This window comes from Mycteria americana, chromosome 1 (assembly GCF_035582795.1).
Source record: "Mycteria americana isolate JAX WOST 10 ecotype Jacksonville Zoo and Gardens chromosome 1, USCA_MyAme_1.0, whole genome shotgun sequence".
In the NCBI taxonomy this organism is placed as follows: domain Eukaryota; kingdom Metazoa; phylum Chordata; class Aves; order Ciconiiformes; family Ciconiidae; genus Mycteria; species Mycteria americana.
Genome location: NC_134365.1, coordinates 222,629,566 through 222,656,283, shown reverse-complemented (window position 1 = coordinate 222,656,283; position 26,718 = coordinate 222,629,566). Strand labels below are relative to the sequence as shown.

The 26,718-nt window shown below is 48.6% G+C and overlaps 3 protein-coding genes and 1 pseudogene across 3 annotated transcripts; all 4 read right to left on the bottom strand.

Annotated features, from left to right (window-relative positions):
* Positions 1-450: 450 nt before the first annotated feature.
* Positions 451-6,215, bottom strand: LOC142410384 (olfactory receptor 51Q1-like). The gene is given in 9 exon segments (XM_075502873.1): positions 451-800; positions 803-958; positions 961-1,183; positions 1,186-1,440; positions 3,542-3,573; positions 4,147-4,278; positions 5,179-5,338; positions 5,462-5,581; positions 6,135-6,215. Coding segments are annotated over 9 exon segments (1,509 nt in total).
* Positions 6,216-10,435: 4,220 nt separating this feature from the next.
* Positions 10,436-18,436, bottom strand: LOC142410329 (olfactory receptor 51Q1-like). The gene is given in 11 exon segments (XM_075502736.1): positions 10,436-10,457; positions 11,122-11,218; positions 12,160-12,284; positions 12,814-12,921; positions 14,003-14,231; positions 14,234-14,767; positions 14,770-14,872; positions 15,748-15,754; positions 17,078-17,164; positions 17,368-17,566; positions 18,352-18,436. Coding segments are annotated over 11 exon segments (1,596 nt in total).
* Positions 18,437-20,277: 1,841 nt separating this feature from the next.
* On the bottom strand, positions 20,278-21,351 carry LOC142410291 (olfactory receptor 51Q1-like; annotated as a pseudogene).
* Positions 21,352-21,964: 613 nt separating this feature from the next.
* On the bottom strand, positions 21,965-25,424 carry LOC142405066 (folate receptor gamma-like). Its single transcript, XM_075492055.1, has 5 exons — positions 25,396-25,424; positions 23,943-24,186; positions 23,077-23,265; positions 22,578-22,713; positions 21,965-22,317 (listed from the first exon to the last, which is right to left on the bottom strand). Exons 1-5 carry the CDS (start codon positions 25,422-25,424, stop codon positions 21,965-21,967), a joined length of 951 nt encoding a protein of 316 aa, XP_075348170.1.
* Positions 25,425-26,718: the final 1,294 nt, after the last annotated feature.

Genomic DNA, 26,718 nt, shown 5'->3' with positions numbered 1-26,718 from the left:
TGCTTTATTTGGATCCTGATGGCTTCATAACTGGTGACTAAACGGTTTCTTACTTGGTGAATGCAAACAATGTGACTAATCACATAGGTTTCATCACATGTTGAATTATTTCCTAGGCTGGGGTTTAACTCTTCATTACAGTACTCATTAGAAATACTTGACCAAGATATGTTACAACCTCAGTGGCCAAGAGATAAAAATCTTGCACACTTAAGTTTTTCTGGAGCATGAACTCCTTCAGTGGGCAGTGGAAATACAACACACCTCACAGAGTAGAGAAAATTCTGTGATAAATCACAGAATAAAGGAGCATGGACAATGATTTAAATTAATTTGAATATTAGTTGCTTCTATCTTCACACAGAAGTATACATTCAATTAGTAACAATGGGGTACACAGCATAATGAGTTCATCCCACTAGTTTACGGTGAGCGGTTACCAAAGGTACTTTATGTGCTCTGGTGCCATGGGGAGAAGCTCTTCCTTGGCATGAGGACCTTGAGGATGCACCTGCAGATCTGTTTGGTTTTTATGCTGTAGATGATGGGGTTCAGCACGGGGGGAACCAGCAGGTAGATGTTGGCCAGGAGGACATGAATGAGAGGGGAAGCATGCTTGCTGAAACAGTGAACCGTGGACAAGCCAGCCATGGGGATGTACAGGATCAGGACTGCCAGGATACGGGACAGGCAGTTGTTCAAAGCCTTGAGATGCTCCCTCTGGGGTGCGATGCTCGCGATTGTCTTACAAATCATAATATATGACAAAACAATGAGCAATGGGTCTAGTACCACTATGAGATGACCACAGCTAACCTGTACATGCTATTGAATGTGATGTCTGCACACACCAGCTTGATCAGGTCCTGATGCAGGCGGTAGACGTGGGAGAGCACATGGGACTGGCAGAAGGGCAACCTTCTCAGCAAGAAGAGTGATGGCAGCACTCCTAGAGGCATCTGCACAGAGCAGTCAGCCCGATCTTGGCTATCCTGGCACTGGTGAGGATGGAGGAGTATCTCAGCAGGTAGCAGATGGCCACATAGCGATCAAAAGCCATGGCCAGAAGTACCGAGGACTCCATGAAGGAGAAGGAATGAACAAAATAAAGCTGGGCAAAACAGGCATCAAAACTGAGTGCCCTGTAGTCGACCCAGAAAACACTCATCACAGTTGGCGTTGTGTAGACAGAGACAAACCCAAATTGGTGATGGCCAGCATGGATAGGAGTTGGTACATGGGCTCATGGAGGCTTGGATCAGTCCCAATGACAAAGAGGATTGTGCAGTTCCCTGCCAGGGACGCAATGTAAATGCAAGTGAAAGGGATGGAGAGGCAGACGTGGGAAACCTCCAGCCCTGGGATGCCTGCCAGGATGAACGTGTAACAGGAGGAGATGGAGCTGTTGACAACCACATGATGGACCAGGGAGCATCTACACTGAAATACAAAAACCTCAAAAAATAAGTGTGCTGCCCACAAACCAGAAAACAGACATACGCATACTTATGTATGCAGATGATACAAATTTCATAAATTACCCAGGTTCATAGCAGTGGCTAATGAATGTGCTGCTGATTTTTTTTCCCTTTTCATTGATGACTATGGGATAAAATATTCATGAATGAGAGAAAAATTTAGACAAAAGCATCAAGGAGTTTTGAAATTTATCAGCTACCTCAATATGTTAGACGTTCCCAACAGCAATGTTTGTTTTTAAATACTACTGGTTTAAAGTCATAAATCATAATTAGATCACACATGTCCATCCAGCAGTGAGTTAGACTTTTGCACCCCCTGTGATCCAGATTTTGTCTTGGGAAGGTGGATTACAGTACTGAGGATGTTTTAATTTTTTTCATGGTAAATATAACTTGTTATCCAACAAAACCTGTAATTGTTCATCCAATAGATTTGAATTGAATAATGTCTTGAAAAAAATGGAAATACAAATTGAATGCAAAGTTCACGTGAGGTATCAGCAGAGAGAAAGAGCTTTCAGAGAAAGAGAGCTGCAGGAATAAATCTTGTGGCAGTGCAGAGTCCCCCACGTACGACATGCGGAATAGCCTGGACAAGGCAGCCGGTGCTTGTGTGTGAGAGGGAACTGGAGATGCAATGCTTGCTGCTTAATCTCTCCCGAATGGAAACCCTTGAATCCCTGCATGATAACAGAGTCACTGCAACAAATGAGAAATCTTTCCAGGGAAAGGGAGGTCCAGAAACTTCAGGAAGAGCGCTGACAATGAACAACATACAAGATCAGACCTTGCAGAGCTATTGTCCTGGTTTCGTCTGGGATGGAGTTAATTTTCCTCCTACTAGCTGGTATGGTGCTGTGTTTTGGATTTAGTATGAGAAAAATGTTGATAACACACTGATGTTTTAGTTGTTGCTGGGCAGTGCTTACACTGGTCAAGGACTTTTCAGCTCCCCGTGCTCTGCCAGGTGCACAAGAAGCTGGGAGGGGGCACAGCCAGGACAGTTGATCCAAACTGGCCCAAGGGCTATTCCATACCATATGGCGTCATGCTCAGTATAGAAACTGGGGGGAGTTGGCCGGGGGGCAGTGACCGCTGCTCGGGGCTGGGCTGGGCATCGGTCAGCGGGCAGTGAGCAATTGCCTTGTGCATCACTTGTTTTGTACATTCGGTTATCATTATTATTATTATTTTCTCCTCCTCTGCTGTCCTATTAAACTGTCTTTATCTCAACCCACGGGTTTTACTTTTTTTTCTTTCTGATTCTCTCCCCCATCCCACTGGGGTGGGTGGAGGGTGAGTGGGCGGTGTGTGGTGCTTAGTTGCTGACTGGGTGTAAACCATGACAGCTACATAGAATAGAATAGACTATTTCAGTTAGAAGGGAACCACAATGATCATCTAGTCCATATCAAAGGAGAGAGTTTTTTCTTACTCTCTGGGGAAACAAGTCTCTTACTGAAGGACTGACTTAGTTTAGACTACGTGATTGGCAAAAGAAAAGCTGAATTGATCTAAAATTTGCCCACCAGTCGGTGCGTGGTTGACAGTGATGACTCTTCAATATAACCCACAAGCACATCGTGACCCAGTGACTGGAAACTGAAGTTACACAGAAATTGGATGAAATGAGACACTGCTAGTTTGCAAATCTGAAAATAAAAACCGACAGATGACAAATTCTTCATCTTTTGGAACTGTAAAGCTAAGAACAGAAATTATTCTGAAATGTATGCTTTGCCTGAAGCCCATACGATGGGCTTGATGAGTAAATTGGTTACAAAATTCTTCTGGAAGTGTGATGCAGGATGTCAGAACAAATCATCACAGTGATCCTTTCTACATATAATATTGTCTAACTCTCCTGTAACTAGGAAAAAAACCCACATGAATTAACATATTAATTAGAACAGAGAGAAGGGATTAAACGCTATTTCCTTACTTTGCCCTTGAGTACCATATAGTGAAAGCTCTAAGCATCAAGATCAGGCTCTGCAAGTGCCGTCTGAGGTATGAAACCTCATGGCAACCTTCCTCCACTTTGCGTTTTGGAAACTTACCAAATTCTGCTGCAGCTGAGGCTCAGTTTTGACTGCGGTGAGAAAGCCCGAGGCGGACTCACCGAGTCCACAAACAGCCGCTTATGAGGTCTCTGAAACCCCCCAGGGACCTTGAATAAAGGGACTCAGGGGAACAGACAAACAATAGGGAATCAGAGTCAAATCTGCCTTCAGTCCACAAGCATTGGGGATTGAGTCCCCCCTTGTGCAAGGAGCTGCATGGACACATGCCAGAGAAACCTCCTTCCCTGCATTGCACTCATGCAACACAAGGTAACGTCGGGTCTAAATAAGAAGTAAGTCTCTTGAGCCCTGGCTCTGCCTGTGCACGCGTGGAAGGACTGCTGCAGTCTGCTGGGTGACGCCAAGCAGCAGGCTCACAGCCTGCTGGGGGTCGGGAGCTGAAGCCTGGGGTGGGCAGAGCTTTGACTGGTCCCACCTGCTCTTGGATTTGCATGGTTGTCCAGAGTGAGATGGCAGTGAAGGACTCCCACCTTTTAAACTCCATGGGCTCTCCTAGCCCCATGTCTTGTTCCCTTGCCACACGCTCAGTGATGCTCCATGGGGCTGGACCCCCTCCGGGCTCCAGGCAGCTTCTCTCTCACTGTCCTCGGTTTGGGATGGGAGGTGGTGTGGTTGCAGCATGGGCTGCTGCTCCTCGGGCAGGTGAACAGCCCCTGAGGAAGCTCTGTGCTTGCTGGGGAGAGCTCGAAGGTCCGGCCGGCTGATGCTGTGACCTGGTCAGCGTTCAGGAAAGGAATAAGCGCATGGCAAGCAAGGGAGATCATTTCTCTGCTAAACTCTATTGATCTGAGGCTCTGGCAGTTCCTGAACCAAGAGCAGTGTTTTGTGCTGAATATCCCTTAATGGATTTCTTTTCCTGTGGATTTGTCTTACTGCTCGGTTGAGCCCCTGCAGACTTTTAGCGTTTGCAGTTCACTCTGACAAAATGTTCCAAAGCTTAATCCTATTGAGTGAAAAACACCTCCTGTAATTGGTTTTAAATTTGCCACCTGCTATTTTATTTAATATGTCTTAGTTCTTGTATTAAAAGAGACAGCGAGCAATTATACCTGAATGTCCTCTTCAAGTCACTCAAGATTTTACCAAGCCCTTCCCCACCCCTTCAGTCATGCCTCTTCCAGACTGGAGAGTTCTGGTTCACCCAGCTCTTCCTTGTAGGGAAATTATTCTGGCCTTTCGTTGTTTTTGTTGCCTCTTCCCAAAATCCTTCTAGTCCCCACGAGGGTACGTGGAAGGTGGGAGCATCTGCTTCATTGAGGTTGTCGCATCAAGACCTTTGCAGCTCAAAGGGAAGAGTAAGTAACAGGGAAAGACACAAAACACACAGTGGAACAAACCTGATAGATAATGGAGACAATAGCAAAGACCAAAACTCTTCAGCCACTAGTTGATGGCTATTAAGAAACTCCAAGCTCAGCTTTGGAGAGGGTCAGCCTGGCCTTTGTAGCTGATAAGAAGTGGAAAAGGATGGATGAGAGGATTTGGGATATCTGAGGGTCCTGTGGGACTGTGCAAAACCGATAAAGGAACCCTCAGGGGAAGGGGCGTTGGGGAGGATGGGGTGGGGGGAAATGGAAGGGATGGGGTACAAAAGGGGCTGACTGCAGCCGCACAGATGTCAAACACCGGAGCAGACTGCCGGTGTTCCGGTGTTTCGGCGGTGCGGACCGGAGGTGGTGTGCAGCAGCCGTCTGACAGCAGCGGTTGCAGCTCGGTGGCACCTGAGACCCGTTCAGCGGGGGACTGGCACCCACAGGCGTCAGTGACTCCCTGCTGCGGGAAATAAAGTCTATTGAAGGCTACAGAGGACCGTGGAAAGCAAGGGTCAGAGCAAGAGTCCTGCAAGCTCACTGTCTTCTGTCCGAGCACATTGAGAGGATATGCCGTTTCACGTACACTGTCCCCTCCATGCTGCTGGTCTCCAGTCCTGGCCTGGGCACAACGTTCCTCAGCCCGTTCACATTTTCCTGGACAACCTGTGCGTGCAGCTTCCACCTGCACTAAACCCCACCATTTCTGGGATGAAACCCAATCAGATCTGGGAGAAATCACTGAGAATACTTAAAATGCTACTCCTTAACATACTACTAACATAGCCTTAACATAGTATTCCTGAAATATTTCCTTGACCATTCCCTTCATTGTTAAAAGCCACACGTAAGCCCTGGGCCCCCATGCAAAGACACTTTCAATACTGTTTTTCAGTGGACCTTGGCTTATAGTCATATAGGGAAACAGGCAGAAAGTACATTTGGTATATACCAGAAACCTTTCTAGGCTGGAGCATTACCCCGTATGCTCTCTCTGACCATTAACATACACTGTATTGAACCCAGCAGCTTGTTTTTCTCCAAAGCATCTTCCAAAAAGTTATTCAGTCAAATTCTAAAAAAACTCAAAAGCTGGAGAATTCAGCATGTTCCTAATGCTTCCACTAACTTTTTCCAGCGGTTAAATATCACCACTGCAGAACGTGCACCTGCTTACGTGGACCCCGAAGAAAACTGCTTTTTGACCCCCACCCTGGGACCTTTTCATTATGCTGGAAACAGGGGGAAAGCAAACTCACCCAGTGAAATCCCTCCCCGGTGGGGTTGCTTTTGAACTCTGCAGAGCAGGTAGCAAGCTGTTGTGTCGATCTCCGCAGCATGGGTATAAATACAGAGTTAAATTAACGTGGCTGCTGGGGTTAGGGAGTCACAGCAATGCGGACAAGAGAAGCGTTTGGGTTTAGCGTGATGCATTGCATGAAAAAACATCTCGTCCCTTGCGCAGAGGAATGAGTGAACCTTATGACTGAAACTAGATGAAAAACTCAGATTCCCATTCCCCTGAGCCCTCGCATCCTTGGTTCATGTGTCTTTCTGCCTGAGAGCAACTTCTACACAGCACAGACAGAAGAAAGCAGACAGCTTGGGTACCATGGCAAGTCTAGCCCTGACAAAACCTATCTCACCGGGGCGGACTGCCTGAGTGCTCCCAGCTTCTCGGGAGACACTCTCTGCCTGCAGTGAACTCCCTGCTGTCACAAAATGCCAAATGCTAGCCGGAAGGCTCTTCAGCCACGCCTGTGCTAAGCTGCCGTGAGAGCTGCGCCAGTGCTGTAAACGCAGCTGCAGATCTCGCTCCTCGCAGGGCACGTGTCCTGTGTCGCTGGTGTCCCGCGCACACGCTTGCACGACATCCGTGGCACAGCAGGGAGCTCACGTCTGCTCACGCCGTGTCCTGCGAGAGGCCGTGCAGATCTTCCCTTCGTTTCCCCAGGCTGCCCTCAGGATCGGGTGCGCGGCAGGAGGCTGAGGACTGGCTGGATGCTGGAGGAGGTGCCGAGCCTCCGCGGGGTCCCTGTCACTGGGTGTAGATACACCTGCAGATTACAGAAACCCGCCTGTGCTGCCGGGGACGTGCCCTGGGTGCCTAAGCCGCAGCCGGAGGAGATCTAGTGGAGATCCTCACAGGCGTTAGTGCCCGGGCAGCAGCTCAGCTCCCCGGACGCCGGGGATTTTGGCTGAGCCGAGGTGTCTTCCAGCCTGCACGGTCAGTCTTGGCTGGACCTGAGTGCACGTGCAGGCATGGACATGCAGACACAGTGACAGACACATCTTCAAGCTGAAGGAGCAGAGGTAGACAGGGTGGCTTTGAGGCTGCCAGTGGTCAGAATGGGGCCTCTTCTGGGCACCCCTTTGAGTATTTGAAGCACATCGAGCAGGTGAGATGCCAGGTAGGTCTGTGCCTGCTGCAGCGATGGGGCAGTTTGGGACCTGGAGGTCTCAGTCCAGAGTGGCTCTTTTGGGTAGCTTTTATGCTTAGGAACTTTTTCACCTTAAGCTGGTGCCAGCTCCCCAAGACAGGAAGGACATTAGCATCTTATACCCATTCCTTAGCACAGAGGACACCTCTCTATTAAAAACACAGCATCAACCACATCACTTTTCTGGCATGGGGCTAACTGCCTCCTTTACAGTTACGGGGGAGAAATAAGCATTGCTGAGGGATTGTTTGTCCCATCCTAAGATGCATAGCACAGACCAGGTAAGCCCTGGCAGTGTCTGACTCTCCACTGGATAAGGAAGGTGACTATATGCAACTAGAAGGACATCTTTGAGAGGCTTATGGCATTTGGCCCCAAACAAGTGACTTGTTCCCAAAACGTTTTTTTTCCATTTTGTGCTCTGATTGTTATTTCTAGCATAATTTATTGACAGGAAAATGAGAGTACGGCACCTGCCACACTATGATACAGAAGCCTCACAAGCTGGCTCTTGCATCCCAAGCACAGTTAGTAGGTGTCAGTGGATCAATGCACCATGAATTTGTTCCTGTTTTCAGCTTGTTTGTTCAAATCAGTGACTTTTACAATCTGCCCAAGGTGCGTTCAGCTGTGACTGGATAAGTAGCTCCCCAGTATAACCCAGGAGAAGAGCCGCTCTAAGAAGCAGAAGCTGGGAAGCGGAGCACAGCAGAGTTGGACTCTCAGTGTGCAGGACTAGGGAAACCTCCAGGAAAATCCCAGATGGCACCTGGCACAAGGGGAAAAAAAAAAATCTCAAAACCACGGCACATTCACATTGTTCCCAGGCTTTTCTCTTTAACCACATTCCCATTTTGGAAATCAAGACCTTCACTTTTGCTGGGCTGGAATTCATACCCTTCAAGGTTGTTCTGTGACCCAAACTGAATTGGGTAGTCACAGTGCGTATTGCTCCTCCTGGAGCAATGAATGCCTGTTGTTTTGCATATGGGATACTAAGATTTGGGCCATATTCAATAACCTGAGTGCTCGGTGTAATCTGCTCTGACAGCCAGGCTGGGGGCTGCCAGTGCTAGTTGACAGGAGCAAGGGAGAAGTTTCCCTGCTACGTGTTACATCTGTCAAGAAACGGGCAGTGCTGAAGCAAACCAATCTGATGAGAAAAAAGAAGATATATTGGATAGCAAGATGTCTAAGATAGCGGGGTGAGTTTTCTAAAGCATTTCCTTGGGTATAGAAAACCTGCTTTTGACCACTTTCAAATTCAATGCTTAACTGCTATTTTTGCCTCTCCTTCCAGGTGCAATGACATATCCAGCTGAAGAATGATCTGTGTCCAAGTGGTCAGCATGATGTGGGATTTTATTATCCAACTTACCTCGTAATTACCCCAAATTCTGGGAAATAAACCCTTATGGGGCCCCAACGACATTTATTGCTGACCTCCGCAGTGCCCCTGACGCTGACAGTGATCAGATCAAGGTGACTCACCCACTAGAAAAGGATAGCTTCCACATCAGTAATTATTTCATCTTCATTCATCAGAAAGACACAGTTTTGCTATTGGGAGCAATGGATTCAGTGGCCATGTATCATTTTTTGAAAAGCTAATCGCTTTAATGCTGGGCCATTTTTACCGCCAGCAAACAACAACCACTAATGACGCATTTTTCTGAAAAATGTGATTTTATCAGATGTTAGGTGGCTGATCCGGCCTTTTGTTTCAGAAGAGAGATAATTTCTTTTACTAGCCCAAAGGTTGTAGTTGGAAGATGAAGCTTGCAGAAGAGCCTTCTTTCTATAAAATGTGCTGATGTAAATAACAGCCTCTGATCACACTTAGCTACTACCCCTCTCTGCTTGATCATTTGTGCTTTTAGGGGTCTTCATGGCTTCACACAGAGAGGGGTCAGAAGGGGAAACCTTGTCTGCATGGGGGTTTCTGACAGGAAACTCTGTGTGCATGCAGTAATAACACACAGTATTACCGTAATAACATTTCTGCTCAAAGTCAGTCAGGTCCTCACACTGAGTCCGGATGAGATGCTCATGGGGAGCAAAGTCTGGCTTAAATCCAGGATGTTCAAGAAAAACAAACAAATACACCTTTATGTTTAATAGCTGAGAAATCCAATCTGCCTATGCAATTTGCTGACGAAAATACAGGAAGGCCAAGAGTGATGGTGGGTCTCTACCAAGACCCAAATATTTATTGTTCCTGAAATAATACCAAGGAGTTCAAACCCCCATATCACTGCTTAGTGAAGATCAACATATCACTAGGCAGAAGATGCTATCCTATATGTAGATAAGGAATATCAAAATACACATCCAAAAAATGAGATGCGCAGGACAGTGGTAGAGAATATACATCTAATGTTAAATTTTCGATAGAAACATGAAAAGTACGAAGAGAAGGAACCTCAAGAGATCTTGTAGTCCACCTGCCACCCTAAAAGGCAACAGCTTACCCAAACCAACCCAGAAGGACATTTACTAAATCTGTTCTAACATTCCTGGATGGCACCTCCATAGATCTCCAAAAAATCTCATGTGTGAAAGGAGTCCTCATGCTTCATATTCTGTGGACCTTCAATTATTTTGTTGCTCTCCTTTTGCTAACGGGTCTTTGTGTTCCTTTACAGAAGGTGCCCCCACCTGTGGGTTTGGTGCTGAGAATGGGAAGGTTACTCCGCATGCCCTGGGTACAACGCCCCTGCTCATACTTTCTGACAAAGTCGTCACTTTGGGGTTTATTTTCTTGTTTATTTTAGCAAACTGTGACATTGTTGACTAATGTTTGCCTTGTCATCTCTGGTACTTCCCAAAGCTTTGTTGTAGAGGTGCTGCCTACTCTATTTCTATTTTGAAAAAATAATATAAAAAAGCCTATAGATTAATATTACTGCCAGACTAACCAGTTCGATACTGGTGTTTACTGACATAAATCCTCCCATTCCTACCAGCCCAATGGTGTGAACTGCATTTCTAGTTTGACATCCAGCGTGGAATTGGATCACAGGACATCACATCAGGACAGTTCTGAATTTCAGCCTTCTCCCCGTTGTACTTTCAGTCCTTCCGCCTTGTTCTCACTGACGAATTAATAAGCAGTCTCCCTATCCAATCACCAGAAGGATGCTGAAGTTACACCAAAAATTTTAAATAGCCAGGCAGACTAATAAAGAAAATGTCAGTCTGGTACATTCATATGGAATACACGGATTAAAGGCCAGGTCTTTTAAGCAAGATCTATGTACCCAAAATGACATGACAACATCTATATTCAGACCCAAAGAAACCTCTATTTTCTTAAAAGCTCATTAATGAAAAAAGTGAATAACTGCAGAAATAAGATAGCTTCCTTCAAATCCCTGTTTGCTTCATCTTTGACAATGAATAATTGATAATTTTTTTTTGAAAAGTCTTTTTTCCAGTGAGTTTTGCCTTCACTTTGTGGTAGTTTCGTTTAGATCATTCTCCCCTTTCTTGTTTCTGCATATGTTATGTGAAATGTGTCAAAAGCATAATTACAGTCAAGGCAGATTTAATTTTCTGTTTCTTCCCTGTCAGCCAGACATGTTACCCTGTCTAAAGGAAAAATTAGATTGCTTTGTCACAATTTGTTCCTAAGAAATTCACGGTCACTGCTACTTATTTCCTTGATATGCCATGCGTGCTCCACAAATATTTGGTTTGTCTATTTCAGTATTTTTCAGGAAATAGATGTTAATCTGACTGGTTTCTAATTCCCTATTGCTTCTTTACCCTTTTCCACCTTTCTGAAGTCAGGCCCGGGGGTTACCTTCTTCCAGCCTGGTTTTCTGTCTCATTTATCTTCTGTTCATTCCCAAAGATATCTGCCAACAGCCTTTGGACTGCTCCTGCCCCCTCTCTCAGTACTGTAAGGGGAACGTCACCCTGCCCTTAAACTGCCCTTGTCATTTAAAGCCATCTGTTTTCTTAACTTTTTAACTTCTTTTCCCCTGTTTCCCCTGATTTCTTACGTTGCTGCTGATGTTAGACTATTTCAGGGAAAAATAGTTTATGATTAAAAAAAAATAATAAATATCATGCATGTTCATATAATTCATCATTCAATATGCTTCCCTAGCATTTGAATAACAAAGCAGTTCTTACATTAACCTATGTGTCTAAATGCAAATTGCCTTTTGCCTTCTCCTTCCTTTCAGTTTTTGCTTTATATGCTCTTGCTATTTCTTTCTGTAAATCATTACTAGTTTGACTAAGCTCAAAAGCTCATGTTTTTTTTTCTCATGCTAGGGATCACTGCAAAGGTGGTGATTTATGCATGATAAGTTTTAGTGCCCTTCTTGCTTATTCATTCTAATGATGGGGTTTGGGAAAAAATGCTTTTTTTATCACATCTTTAATGAACTGCATAGCTTCCTGAAAAATATTGTCCCAGACATTTTCCTCATGAGATATTGCTATCTCAGTTTTACCAAGTCCACTTTGCTGAAGTCTAGTGCTTTCAACTACAAAAAACAAACAAGCAAACAAAAAAGCAAATAAAAACCCTACAGAATAAAGATCTTTAAAAAGTTGCAGTCCTGTTCAGTGGCACTGCTTCTTTCCTTGAAATAATTACCATGGACACCATGGGAAATCTAATATTCCTGTACATGCCTGTAGAGCTCTTGTTTGGGCAAAGCCGTAAGCCCTGGACAAAAGTCGAATATCACAGGGGAGTGAAAGGTATTTTGGGACAGGGCTGAGACCAAACAGTTTCTCTTCATCTTGCTACCAAATTCTCCCTCTCTACTTGCAGCTGCCCCCTCCCCCCCCCCGGCTCTCCATCCCCTCCTGCTCCGGCACGCACCAGTCCTGGCTGCCTCCGTGGCTCCGCTCCTGGCGATCCCTGTGGCGTGCAGCCTGCCCAAGACTGCGTGCATCATCCCCTCCGTGCTGCCGGCCTCATCCTCAGCTCTAACAGCATCCCCAGAACTTTGCGTATCCAATGACCTGGGTCACAGCCGTCTTTTGAAGACCAGCCGCCTTCTCCTTTTCAACCCATCAGTCTGGGCACGACGTTCCTCAGCCTGTTCACATTTTCCTGGACAACCTGTGTGTGCAGCTTCCACCTGCACTAAGCCCCACCGTTTCTGGGAAGAAAACCAATCAGATCTGGGAGAAATTGCTGAAAATACTCAACCCTTAGAATTTGTTGTCCTGCAAGGTCTCCAGCGATCATCCCATCCTTTCAGAAGGGTGCACAAACCAAAGCACAACCTCTAACACGGCCAGATTCACTGACCTTCTCCTTCCACACCCCAGAAAATTGCCTGCAGAGCCAGGTTTTTCCAGATCTGCCCCAGCCCGGGGCACTTTGGGTCTCCCAGGTGGATGGAGAAACAGCGGCTCATCTGCAGTTGGAGGCGAGAGGGACGTCGCCTGCCGCGCTCTCCCGCCGCACAGCACCGCTGCAGGAGGATGCCCGGGGGGCACCGGCAGCGCTGGCCCCCAGGACACCCACCCACGCTGCTCAGAGTGCTGCGGACGTCTTCGCTGCCCTTTCGTCTTCCCCTCGCCGTCGGCAAACCTTTCTTTGACATCTCCGCTGCACTGGCATTTCCCTGAATATCTTGACATTTCCAAAGGAGTCAGTGTGCAAAAGCAGCCCCCACTTTCCTGACCTCCCCCCGTCCACCTCGTCCCGGTGCCTGCTTGCTGCCTGGCTGCCCTCCTGAGACATGGTCTTACTGCCTCAAATGCGGCTTTTTTTTTTTTTTTTCCTTTTCACCTGAGCTCACTGTCAAAACACTGCCCAACTGGAGCCTGACCCCTGGCTCAGGGATTTTCCAGGTTGGGATTTTCAGAGCCTGTTTGGTGTTCAGCGTGCCCCAACGTGGTGGACCAGGGCCAACCCACACTGACAGCACGAATTGCTCAGACCTGTTTCTACAGAGAGCAGCTCAGGGACCCCACTACAGTGGGTCTCTCTGGAAGCTGCTCCCAACCTTCAGTCTCTCCTATACCCGTCTCCCAGACTCCTGGTCCCTCTGATCCAGACCTCAGACCCCAGACCCCTCACCCTCCCTGCTCCCTGCTTTGGCCAGAAGTTCACTGGTGGATTGCACACACCTGCAAACACACACATTCCTTTAATAATTCCTTAATAATTCCCAATAATTCCTGCTGTCAGCCCTTCCTCTAAGCATCCCGTGATAAATCCTGTACAGTTCCATAATTCTCTTGTTCAATCCTCAAATTCTCCTGCAGGCACCCCACAAAAATCCTACACCCATTTAGGCAATAATCTAGCGATTTGCATAGTGTCCTGGAGAGAGTTTCTGCTGATGGATTGCTCTAGTTTCCAAACAGGGACAATGGCTGAACCCTTCACCTCTCATGGTCTTAGGAGCAGTAGATGTAGAGGAATGAGCCTGGCTGGTTTTCCCCACCTTGTCACTGCCCCTCCGATCTCTGTCTGGCCTTTGTGGTCACTTGAGCAGACGTTGTCAGCTATCCTTGCACGTGGACTCAGTCAGCAGAGCCCCTAATGAATCACAGGGTATCATTAAAATAGGAAGCATTTTCACCCAGAGGATGCACAGTGGGAAGGTGTGTGCATTTGAGATGTTGACCTGGCCCACGGCACACAGGCACATCATACCAGGTCTCGTCCCACAGCTGTGACCTGTCCCTGCCTCATACAGGGATACCTGGGCAAGAGGACCATGAGGACACCCCTGCAGATCTGTTTAGTTTTTATGCTGTAAATGATGGGGTTCAGCATGGGAAGGACCGGCAGGTGGACGTTGGCCACGAAGACATGAGTGAGAGGGCAAGCATGCTGGCCATACCAGTGAACCACGGACAAGCCGACCATGGGGACGTACAGGATCAGGGCTGCCAGGATACGGGACAGGCAGTTGTTCAAAGCTTGAGATGCTCCCTCTGGGATGCGATGCTCAGAATGGCCCTAGCAATCAGTATACATGGCATGAAGGCGAGGATGCGGACTAAGGTCAGAAAGAGACTGGCTGAAGCGAAGCCATACCAGTTATTGAACGTGATGTCTGCACACACCAGCTTGATCGGGTCCAGATGCAGACAGTAGGCGTGGGAGGGCACATGGGACTGGCAGAAGGGCAATCCTTTTAACTCCACAAATGGGGGGACAGTTGGTAAGGCACATCTGCACAGGGCAGCCAGCCCGATCCTGCCTGTTCTGGCACTGGTGAGGATGGAGGAGTATTTCTGTGGGTAGCAGATGGCCACATAACAGCCAAAGGCCATGGCCAGAAGCACTGAGGACTCCAAGAATGAGGATGAATGAGTTAAAAAAGATTGAGCAAAACAAATATCAAGATTAAGCTGCCTGGCATCAAACCAGAATACACTCATCACAGTTGGCATTGTAGACAGAGACAAACACAAACTGGTGGTGGCCAGCATGGAGAGGAATTGGTACATGGGCTTGGATCAGTCCTGGTAACAAACAGGATTGTGATGTTCCCCAGAAGTGGCACAACACAAATGGAGGTGAAGGGGAGAGAGCCAGACGCTGACAGTTTCCAGCCCTCAGATGCCTGTAAGGATAAATGTGACTGATGTGGAGGTGGACTTCTTGAGAGACGCGATGTACCAGAGATGGCCTGCAGTGAAAAAGAAATATCAAAGAAATCAAAGTAGCAAGTCTAAGAGGACATAGCAAACACATGTAAATGTGGCAGATGTGAAACCAAAGCTGAAAGAACACAGATGTCAAACAGGGACATGGACCAGACGCCACAAACTTCAGTTCCTGGAGAGCCCAGCAGATGGGCGTTCAGTTATCTTAAGGTAAGGTCATACACAGAAGACATCTATACAGCAGCTCATTTTGGGGTTCTCCTTCTCTGCATCACATGAGCTGCGGCCTTGTAATGTAGTTTTCAGAGAGAGTATGCTGCTTATAAAAATAGTTCTGTGCATACTAAATATGGGAGATTTGAAAAATCTACCTGTGTCATATCATTATTTTACAAAAACCTTAGCTCAACAATTGGCACCTGTCACAGATTCGGAGTGACAGTGCACTTCACTCATAAGAGAGAAGCAAAAATATAGTTTATTGATATAGAACAGGGAGTTAACAAAGTTCAGTGTGACGGTGATTTAACAAGATTCAATGGCAAGGTACACTTGATTATTGACTGTGTAGAGGACAGGGTCAGGCAAAACTGTCAGGGAGACCCTCCTGTTGAGTCACGAGGTTCAGAAAAGGACCCCCTTGCGTTCTAAACTCCTTCTCAGAGAGAAGTCTGGGTGCAGCTAGACCCAATCCTAGTCCCAGACTTGGTCAATGGTTTATATCTAAAGGATATAAAGGATATATATCTAAAGGATATATTATATATGCACAATCAATCCCTTATATCACTTAGCTAAAGTTTCAAAGTTTCGCATGCTGTTAGTCCCTTACCGAGGATCTGTTGCGGCAAGGAATCTCTCAACCTCGAGGAGTAACCTTGAGAGGCGTCCCTGCTCAAGGGGAGATGCTGGCGTGCAGCCCGCTGCCGTGCAGGAGAGCTCAAAGGGCTCTCGGGCTGCTCGCTACTTATGGGGGGGGGTAAGATGATTGACTCATAGTCATATTTGCACACTGACCACAGATTTTAGTTTCTTCGGTGGGCACATTGCACTGTAGCCCTTGGCTATTGTGTTGTTATCTGTCTCCCGAATCCACTTTGAGCTGGATACAGCCATCATGACCAGATGCATCCATTACGACCATCACTGGTGGTTATCACCTGAGCAGGGTTACCGGAGATAAAGGTCAGGGGAAGCACACCATCACAGCACCAAAGAGCTCTTGCAGTTTTCTTGCTCTAAGCATTTGGACAAAGACTATGATCTTGGCAGTATGTCTATAGTTGGGTGAGAAAAGTTCCCTTTTAGGTCCCATGGCACGGAGCAGCCCTTGGAGTCCCTGGGGAGCACCGGCAGCACCCGCAGAGCTTCCTACCAGCACAGCTGACCCTTCCTTCATCCCCCCTGCTTTGGCCAGCACTTGCTGTAGAGCCAGGCAGAGCAACAGGCATCTCTGTGCCGACCGTCCAGGGTGCTGGGTAAGGTCCTCTGGCAGCGGGCTCACAGGAGAGTTATTTACCCCTGTGCATTGCATGTAGGCTGTGAGAAGAGGGCTCCTTTGGTCAGAGGCCAGCCCCTCCAGCAATCTCTCTGACCAGGAGCCCTACAGGCAGATGTCCACATGTAAAGCTGGTGGCATTCCTGGTCTCCAAGCTGCCCTTGCAGTAGAAAGGGCACTGCCAGCCACCCAGCATGCAAGTGCTTACCCGTGAGTTGATGCTCAGGACTGGAAGTCTCTGCTGTGCTGGGGCTCCTCATTTACAGCTCTGTGGGGTCTCGCTGTGCACTGGGCTCCTCCAAGCCTTGTTCTGCCTCTATTCTCCAGCTCGAGCATCTGGCTTCTCTATGAGACATGCAGAAAGCTTTGTGTGCCCCAAAGCATGGCTTTCTTCTATGAATAGAAGTTGGACTAGATGATGATTGTAGGTCCCTTCCAACTGAAATATTCTATTCTATTCTATTCTATTCTATCCTATCCTTTCCTATCCTATTAGGAGGACAAAAAGAGATGTTATGAACTTGTAGCAGACCATCATAGCTAGAGCTACAGCAGTATCTTGTCAGCTCCACTGGTTACCTTCTCTGTTGGCTGGAGAGCAAAAGTAGTCAAACATCTCCCGCTGGCTGATGTCCCCCCTCTGTTTTTCAGCTCTTGCAGTTACTCCTGAGACCCAGGAACCACATCCAATGCAGAGCCATCCTTCCAGGTGATCTTGGCTTGGATGTAACCACAGGGAGGACCTCTCAGGCTGCAGCAATCAGTTACACACATGCATCCAAAACTCCATAAAACCAAGAGGAAACAAACTCGCAGCCAGCTTGGAAGCATCCTGTGACACAGCGAGAGCAGATGGGAAAGTGGGGTGATGCTGCTGTGCTCTTGGACTGAGGGGAATCTGGGCTCCTCATGCCCTGGACCAAGGCACGGGATAGTGCAAGCAATTTACCTTACCCGGTGTAAGAAATCACGGTCTGGAAGAGCTGTGTGGAAAAGAGGAGATTCCCAGCCTGAAGATGCAGCAGCAACAGCAGCAGAGAGTCATGACTGGGGCATGAAGTTTGACAGATTAAGCCTCGAATTGCAGAGCTAATTTTTAGCTGTTTCAGGAGCACACTTCCAGGGTCCCTGTCTGAATAGCAGGGTGACTTTCCTGTAAGCGGAGGCATTCTGGTCAGGGCTGGAGATCTGTCTCCAAGATCAGGTCCCCCTCCAGGAAAATGAGGGGGCACATGGCAAGCTTGAGTTGCCAACACCCCGCAGCCTTGGCTATAGTCATGCGGAGCAGGCAGGTACCCAAACCCCCTGCAGATGTACGGTCTCCACCTCTCTGGCAATGGGAACACCACCACTGGTGACAGGATTTAGTACAAGCACCCAAAGTGGGGAGAAGCTCCTCCAGGAGCTTGCTCACGCAGCCTGGCCATGGTGAGGAGAGTGCCAAAAGACAGAGCAGCAGGATCGAGCGTGAAGGTGTGGTAGGAAGAGCTCCTACTTCTAGCCTGATGCTTTCAGCCCAGACCTTCCCGAAGATCTGCCGAGCAAGCAGGGTTCGGAAAGAGAGGAGGGAGTCATCGTCAGCCTCCCTCACTGCTCTGCCAGCACACGTCTGCTTGTAACTCTGTGAAAGCCTTGTGGGCAGCCCAGCATTCCTGTGCCAGCCCTGGGGAACGGGCCAGCCAGGTCACTAGCAACAGGCAAGCCTGCAGCAGCCTGCCTGGCCCCTCTTGAGCCTGCAGATCGCTGGGTCCACAGAGAGGGGACACGGACCAGGCAACAGCTCAGGGGCTGCACAGGACACAGGGAGGGCTCCTGCGCCTGCTTTCAAGATGACGGAGCCAGTTCTCCAAGCGATGCCCTGGCTGGGTGAGAGCCTGGCCCGGAGCTTGCATCAGGCTCAGTAGTAGCTTCGTGCTGAGCAGAGGGACACGCCGCTACCACCCTGTGAACCCTGTGGTTCAGCAGCCACGGGGCCAGTGAGCTTCTGCCGCCTCCCCACGCACCCGCAGTCTGTGCGACTCATCCTCGGATGGCCCAGACACACTGGTGAGCCGGCAGAGGAGAGGGCATGAAAATGGACCTACTTCATTTTTTTTTTTTTTAAAGGCAAGGACTTGTGAAGAACCCAAACAGGTTTTATTGACGCAGGTGTCAGTGCTGGAAAAAGTCAGAGATGTTGTTAAAAACATGTTAAATATCTTACTCTAAGGGACTGTGGTTTGAGTGGGGAGGCCCCCAGACCTCCCTTCCTAACCTACACGATTTTTTGACTTTATGATCCTGGTGCCCTGCTCCTGTGAGGAAGGAGGGTCCCTGTGGGAGGGGCTGGCAGGGAGCTGCTGGTGAGGGATCTACAGGCTCTTCCAAGGAGGACCGTGGAGTAGTAGGGAGATGCAAGTCCTAGTCCTCTCTGCAGTGCGATTGAGGAGACCCGCACCACAGCTGAACCCCTTCCTGACCCCCAGCCCACATGGTAACATTGCCCAGGACCTTTTCAGAGGGTTTTGGAGTTGTCAGCCCAGCATGCCCACAGTATCCAGGACCAATCCAAATTCATGTATGATGCCAAAGGAAACATCACCCAGATCTTCCCCTAATTCATGTTGGTCCTTGAGGATACAGAAAGAAAGTGGATGTTATTCGTTGCATGGAGGGGCACCATGTAAAGTGCACGTCCTACCTGAAGGGCACCCGCCGAGCACACAGCCTGGGACAGAGCCAGGGGAAAGCTGGAGGCTGTGAAACTAAAGAAACAGCCAAACTCTTCCATGTGCCATTTCAGCTGAAAGATGCTGTCAGCCCCAGCGAAGCCTGAGGAGATCAGCGCAGGGACAGCAGAACCCCTCAGCCCCTGCGTGCTCGGAGAGCTGTTGGACAAAGGCAAGTGCATTGGTCAGGGGAAGAGGAGCAATTGCTAGCTCCAGCTACACAATGACTCATGTAAGACTCATGAAGCGAGGCAGCATGCACAGGCCACAGAACAGGGCTACAAAGGTGAAATCACTAGCTGGTGATCTGCAGCACAGATTATAGGAGCTCTTTGCTGAAGCAGAACCTCAGCCCTCCTACCAGGCAGACCTCACCGCTACAGCTGCTCTAGCAGAGACATTTGGGTAGCTCCTCAGCCTGGCTCACCCCAGTGGGTCAGTAAACAGCAGAAGAGGGTGGACAGAGACAAGTGAGGCAATGCTGGGCACGAGCAGTGTAAGGTCAGTGCTTCCCCATTGCAGACTCAGCTGTCAGCATTTGCTATGTAGAGGAAAGGAGCACATCTAGGCTTGCAGATAGACATGGTGACTGTTGCAATAGTCAAGGAGCTAAACCTTTGTAAGCTGGGTGTTTTTCCTATCTGTAAAATTCCCTTCAGTTCTCTCCGTTCTTCAAGAGATTTTCTTTGAAAACAGTATCATTGAAATAATGAGTGAACAGTGATATTTAGCATGCTAGGATTAATGCACAAATGATTGTTTCTTGTGATAGACTTTATGACTCTGCAATCAAATACAGAGAAGAGAACAGGCAAAACTTCAACCTTTTAGCTCAACTCAGGGCTGAGCAGATAAACTTAGACTGTGATAAGAGATGGACAGCTGATCTAATCAGCCTCTTCTCTTCAAGGATGCCTTTTTCTAGAATAGCTTCATAAAGCAAAACCTTTCTATAGTACGCAATGAATGATTCCAGCTCAAGTAATAATATTAAGTTGTTGACTCTGCTCACCACACACAACAAATCACTACAGCCCAAGGGATACCACATGTTAACTGAAGAAGTCCCCATCCAAAATATCCCCAATGCCAGGAAGTGCTAAAGCAATGACGCAGATGAGCTGCCTCGAGCCTGCAGTCATCCCATCCCATCCCCTCAACTCCTCCCTCGGTCAGATGTTGCTGCCTCCGAGAGGCAGATCCCGTGGATCTGTTTAGTTTTTATGCTGTAGATGATGGGGTTCAGTGGGGGGCAGCAGGTAGACATTTCCCATGATGATGTGAATGAGAGGGGAAGCATGCTTGCCATACCAGTGAACCATGGACAAGACAACCAGGATCAGGACAGCCAGGGTAGGGGACAGGCACTTGTTCAAACCCTTGAGATGGTCAGAATGGGCCTAGCAATATATGGCATGAAAATGAGGATGAGGTCAAGAGTCAGAAAGAATTGCTACAGCAAAGCCATACCAGTTATCAAATGCAATGTCTATACACACCAGCTTGATCAGGTCCCGATGCAGACAGTAATGGTAACCTTAATTCCAGAAGTGGACAAATGCTTGATGAGACACCTGGACCAGCCCGGGACAGCAGCCTGATCCTGCCTATCCTGGCACTGGTGAGCATGCAGGAGTATCTCGGCAGGTAGCAGATGGCCACATAGTGATCAAAGGTTGTGGCTGGAAGCACAGATGAGCTTGGCAAAGCTCCCCTTTGCCATTCCTTTCAAAAGTTGCTAAAGTTTTGCTAGAGGCTTGTTTTCACTTCTGAGGAAAAAAAAAAATAAGCACAGCAGTGAGCTACTTATGACGTCTGCAAGTCCCATGTGGGAGGCTGTGAACCGTTGCCCCCAGGGGAAGAGAAAGTTTTGAAGCAACACATATACAGCCAAAACCAGGTCACAGGCAGGAGGAAAGCTGTTCCAGTCAACCCGAACTGCACAGCTGTAGCTAAGGAGAGGGAGCTTTACACATACAGCCTCTGGACAGCTGCAGGACAAGGACAGTTCTGCTAAGATGCTCCTCTTTCAGCTCCACTTGCTGGGCTGAAAAAGCAGGTGCCACTTGCACCAGGCTGCAGCAGCAATCTGCATTTAGCTCCAGCAATCCATGCGCAGGAGGTCAGGCTGTTCCTGCGCCCAGCTTTGAGAGGCCTGCCTCGGAGGGAAGAGGAAGCAGCACAGAAGAGAGGCGGTGACCAGGGAGGAGACGCTACAGATGCTGCTCATGGCTAGCTGTGGTCTGCTGCAGGAGTCCCAGGGTGGACACGCAGGCAACTCTGCACCTCCTGCAGCAGGATGGGGCAGAGCACAGCAGCTAAGGAGCCATCAGGAGCCAGGAGATCTACACCTACCCAGGAGATCTACACCTCTCTTTCCTACCCCCAGGCAGACTCCTACATGTACAGATCCCCACGCCCACCACCACCCAGTCCAGCAGCCTTGTTCCACCCCCAGAGCACTTCTACCTCCTCGATAGTACTTAACTTCAGTACAGCAAGGCTGATTCAAAGGAGTATTTTATTATCATCCCCACCCTTCAGGGAGTCCGAGCAGCCTGAAAGACCAGACACCAGAGCTCAGCCAAGCACTGCCCGCCCAGCACACAGCCAGGAGGTGGGAACAGATGTGAAGGAGCTCCTACATCAGAGCAAAGACACACGGTATTGCCCTTCCTAGGATGGCAAGGAAATAACTGCCTTTGTCAGCAGCTGAAAGCAAATGCAGGTATCAAGGTCCAACACCATAACTCATGCGGAGCACTTACTGGGGTGTGTGACCAGTTTGAGCAGATGGACTTAAGTTACCTATGCCAGCTCCTCTTGTAGGGCAGCTGGAGCAGTCACAGGGACCCCCATCCATGGGATCCACAGCCGCCGGCTCCCACAAGGGCCAGAGGCAGCAGGACCAGGACAGGCCACGGCAGAGCACACAAGGCTTTGTCGGTCTCGGGAGTCACGTTCTCCATCCAAGCAGATCCTCCCAACCTCTTTTTCCAAGCGTAGTACTTGGCCACAACCACATTGGGGTTTCCCTGGGCAGGGTCGAACCACATCTGGATGCAGTGTCCACTGCCCCGGTGCTCTGTGGTGTATTTGTAGGAGTTGGACCAGATTTTCTCACACAGGTCTTTTGGTCGGGGGAAGACGTGGCTGAAGGGTCTACACATGGAGCCCCAAGGACAGCGGTTCGTTCCTGAAGACAGACCGCCAGAAAACAATATGATTAGCACTTCACTTATGTCCTTTCACCTGGGAGGAGCAGGTCACCTGCCCACAGCCCATCACTGCATCTTAGCTGATGGATGGTGGCTTGGCCACCTTCTAGTCAGCAACCCCACAGACAGGCAAGAGCGATTAGGGGTCTTGGCTCCAGCCACTGGGCAGGCAGCAGTGACACTGCCAGGGGCTTGCCTGCAGGGGTGAGGAGAGGCTTGGTCCACATAGCCCACTAACCTGTTGCCCAGTTCCAGCCCTTGTGCCAGTTCTCTTTGCACGTGACATAGTCCTTGCAATCCTCCCACCACTCATCGCAGTCCTCTTTGCAGAGTGGCACATGAAGAATCCTCTCCCGACGCCAGCTGCTGTCGGCCTGCAAGGGAACAGGACCATGCGCACACTGGTGGTGGCCCCTGAAAGTTAAGGGGCAGGAGCTGCCACATCCCAGATTCCCCCCAGCCCTTTCCATTGGGCTCCAGAGCTGACCTCGGAAGAGTTTCAGCCCCAGCAGAGACATGCCTTGACAACAAGCAATTCTTCCATCAGCCTGTCCGACTACCTAAGCAGAGACTAGCAAAGTCCTCTGAATCTTTCCACCCAGTAGGAAAGTTCGCAGTGTCCCTGGAAAGCACGCTCCCATACACGCCAGGGGTATGCTATATGGGGGACCAGCATATAACATATCATGTGGCCACCACAAGCCCTGTTGTCTTAATGACAGCAGGTCTGATCCTACCTGGTCAATCCAGGGCCCCAAGTTGGGTGAGCACTCATACAAGCACGTGTCCTGGATGAAGTGGCGCTTGCACTTGGGTGGCATCAGCCCACAATGGTTCCAGTTGAAGTTGTACAGGTTGGATTGGTCCTTGTGGGCTTCTGAACTGGTGTTGGCTGTGCAGCAGGCGTTGTCCTTCCAGGGAGCACACTACAACGGAGCAAGAGACAGGCTGGGCCGGGAGGGCAGGCAGCAGCTCGGGGGAGTCAGAGGACGCTGCAGGTGCCAGTTCCCTGCATAGCCTACAGCAAGAACCCTTCAGCAGCAAGAACCTCTCCTCCAGCCAACCCTTGGGCACTTTGGACTGGAGAGTTCAGGGCTGCAGCAAGATGGAGTTGGAGGGAGAGCAGAAGGATGACTCTGAAGGTCAGATCCTCACCAGGCATTAGTGCCAGCCTGAGGAATAGGAACAGACTCCCTTCTCTTGCACCCTGGCTTGCTCTTAGCCCCATCTCCCCACCAAGGACCTAGGGGCAGAGCTCTTTAATTAGCAAGAGGAGGCTCTAACACAGAGAGGAAGCAGAAAACGGTGTCTTTCCTTGCCATCCTTTACCTTGTTCTGATCTTGGGTACCTAAGCTTTGGGAAGGGGAAGCCTCCTGGGTGAAAAAGGGGTGACACTGGGCTGACAGAAATCCTCACACCACTGCATCTGCCCTAGCTATCTGCTAGAAGAAGACGGCAAATAAATGGGCCTTGTACTCAGCACGGGCTTTCTTCCTCAGACAAGTGGTTGCTAAACCCAAAGCACAAACCAGCCCATATAATCTGGGGAGGTAGGCACAGGGGACCCAGACAATCCCACCTAACACATCAGCAGAGTCGTACCTGGTCATGCAGCATCCCCTCTGGGCCAGGCTTGGTTTTGTGGTGTTTGGCATCCATACAGATGTTCAGCAACGAGTCCTTCACAGGCATCACCGCGGAGGCGGCCAGCAGCACAAGCAGCACCTGCCCCACTCCCATCCCCGCGGCCGGTCCAGGCGGACTGGGGAGCTGGGAGGCTACAGAGCTGTACAGAAACGGGACAGCACAGGAGGGGTTTTGCCGCAAGCAGCAGTAAACAAGGTGCCGCGAGGGCCAGGCGCTCCCAAGGACACGCCAGCAGACCATCAGCAGCTCGCAGCACCAAGGACACAAGTGCAGCCCCCCGCAAGCAAGGCTGGGAAGTCAGCTAAATGTTGTCCTCTGGAGAGCACCGCAGAGACCAACAGCCCTTTTTAGTGCTTGGGCTCTTCAACAGTTAACCTCAAACATCCCTGATCAAAAAGAGGATGCTGGGCAAGACCCATTCAAATTGGGGTCCTTTTGCATCAAGCCACCCCACTGTTTCGGGGCAGAGCTTTCAGCTCACAAACCTTCTGCAACTGAATATTGCTAATTAAGGGATCCCTTTAGCTAGTGGGTCAGCAGAGGTCATTAAACACACTAGCACACTGACATCTTGTGTGGACCATGAGCTGCAGGAGGCCCACCTTGTTTTTAGGAGTATGTTAAGAGAAGAAGGCATTTTCTTTGGTTTATCCACATCTGGGCCTTTAGAGACCCACACCTAAGGTGTCCAAAGGAGACCTGACTTGAGCAATAAAGACACTTCACATAATCATGCCTTAGCCTCTGCTACCCACCTAAAGGCTGATAGGACTTTTGTAGTAACTTACTAAAAAAAAAAACCACCCAACCAAGAAAAACCCCCCAAACCAAACAACAAACCACAGTAATCCCTCGCATTCCTTGTCAATACAGCATAATGGCCTAAAACAATCACCTTTTAAGAAACATTTTGCAAAACACAGAAGCAAGACAAACCATTTACAGCATTAAAATAGCATAAAACAACACAGAAAACAGCAATTACAGAACTAAGGAAGCAGACACATAAATTTGAGGACTAGGAAGTAGCTAACTTGCATCATAACCATATGTATAACAAAAAAAAACCCCTAAAAACCAGATATCAACCTTACCAGGCCAGGTACCTCTAAACTCTCTGAAACACCTTAAAAACACTCAGCACAGCAATTTCCTGGGGTCAGCTTTAATAGGAAAGCCTTCTAACACAGGTGCTGGCACTTGAAAGTACCTTCCTAATATGTTTAACGAGGTTTAACGTCTCCTGGCATTTGTTACCTTAGAAGCAGTTCTGGTGACAACCAGCTTGTCCAGCCTCTTTCACAAGCAACACCCTCTTGCCTGGGAAACAGCCTAGTGGTTTTTTTCCAAAGGCAGGTCTCTTATCAGCCTTAGCCATTCATAACAAGCCCTTTTTCCTCTACTCGCCTTACACCAGGCAGTTTTGGTTTGCACCATTGCATGAGAGAAAAAAGCCAAGGAGGAACAGATCCAGGATTCTGCCATGCACCAAGCATCAATACAAAAGGGCTAATGGTTATCACAAAAAAATGACATGCAGGAGTGAGTGCTACTGTCTCAGAAGGAAGACTAATAACTCCCCCACAAAAAATAAATGCTAGCCGATGAGGGGAAACAGTGCCCCTTGTTGCAAAAACCTGAGAACAATAACTGAAGCTGAAAGCTCAGGTTTGCTCACAAGACCCCTTGGAAAGCCCTCAGCAAAGGGGCAGAGTCTTCCTCCTGGAACAGCACAGGTTTTGGGGCTGTTTTGCTCTTTTCTTCAATCACATCACTGACGTTTTGGTGATGAACCCACTTGCCTAAGGAGCTCATCTTCCTAAATTTAATGCATGAACACTTAGGCTCCAGGAGACCCTGCTTTAGTGATTTCCAGTCTAATGACACGCTGCATGAATAATGACCTCTGCGTGTTCATTCTGAACCAGACGCGTGCTGTTTTAATTTCTCGTGCTTCTAGCTCTCGTATCGGAAGCGATGATGAACAGATCTTCCCCCACTCATCTCTGAGCCTTTGCCACCTCTGTCACATCCCCCCGCCGTTGCCTCTTTCCAGCCAAAGCCGGAGCCTGCTCACTCATTTTCCATGACAAGTGTTTTTCTCCCTGAGGCATCGGGACTGCGGCAGTATTTCAGAAGCACAACGCTGTCCTTGCTTTGTTTTCTGGTCCTTGCCTAGGAATTTTGAATATCTAGCTTGTCTTTGGAACTGCTGATCACTGAACTGTGTTGTTGTAACACTATCATAACTGTGACAGCTTGTTCCTGAGAGATAATTGTTAGCCACTAGCCTGTCATTTTCTATCTGAAGTGTTCAATTTTTTCCCCAAGTGCTTCACTGTATGTTTATCTCAACAGCTTTTTTTTTAATCTGTTGTTTTATTGTTCAGTGACTCAGTCTTATCAGGCTCTTCTGCAGATTTTCGCAGCTGGTCCTCCTGTTCCTGGAGTAATTTAATATCATCAGAAACTTGGTTGCCTTGCTGTTTTCCCCTCCCTTTCCCAGACAAAATTCATTGAAAAGTGGAAATCCCAGTACAGATTCCTGTAGGGGTTCACTGTAAAGGATAGCCATGCACCTTTATTTTATGATTCAATTATCCAGTGGTGTGTGGAACTTTACTCTAATTTCATGGCTGCTTATTTGATGACCTTCGGTGGGAACCTTGCCTAGAGCCCTTGGGAATCCAGGTAGACTCTGTCACCTGGGCCTGCCCCAGCCAGAATCCTT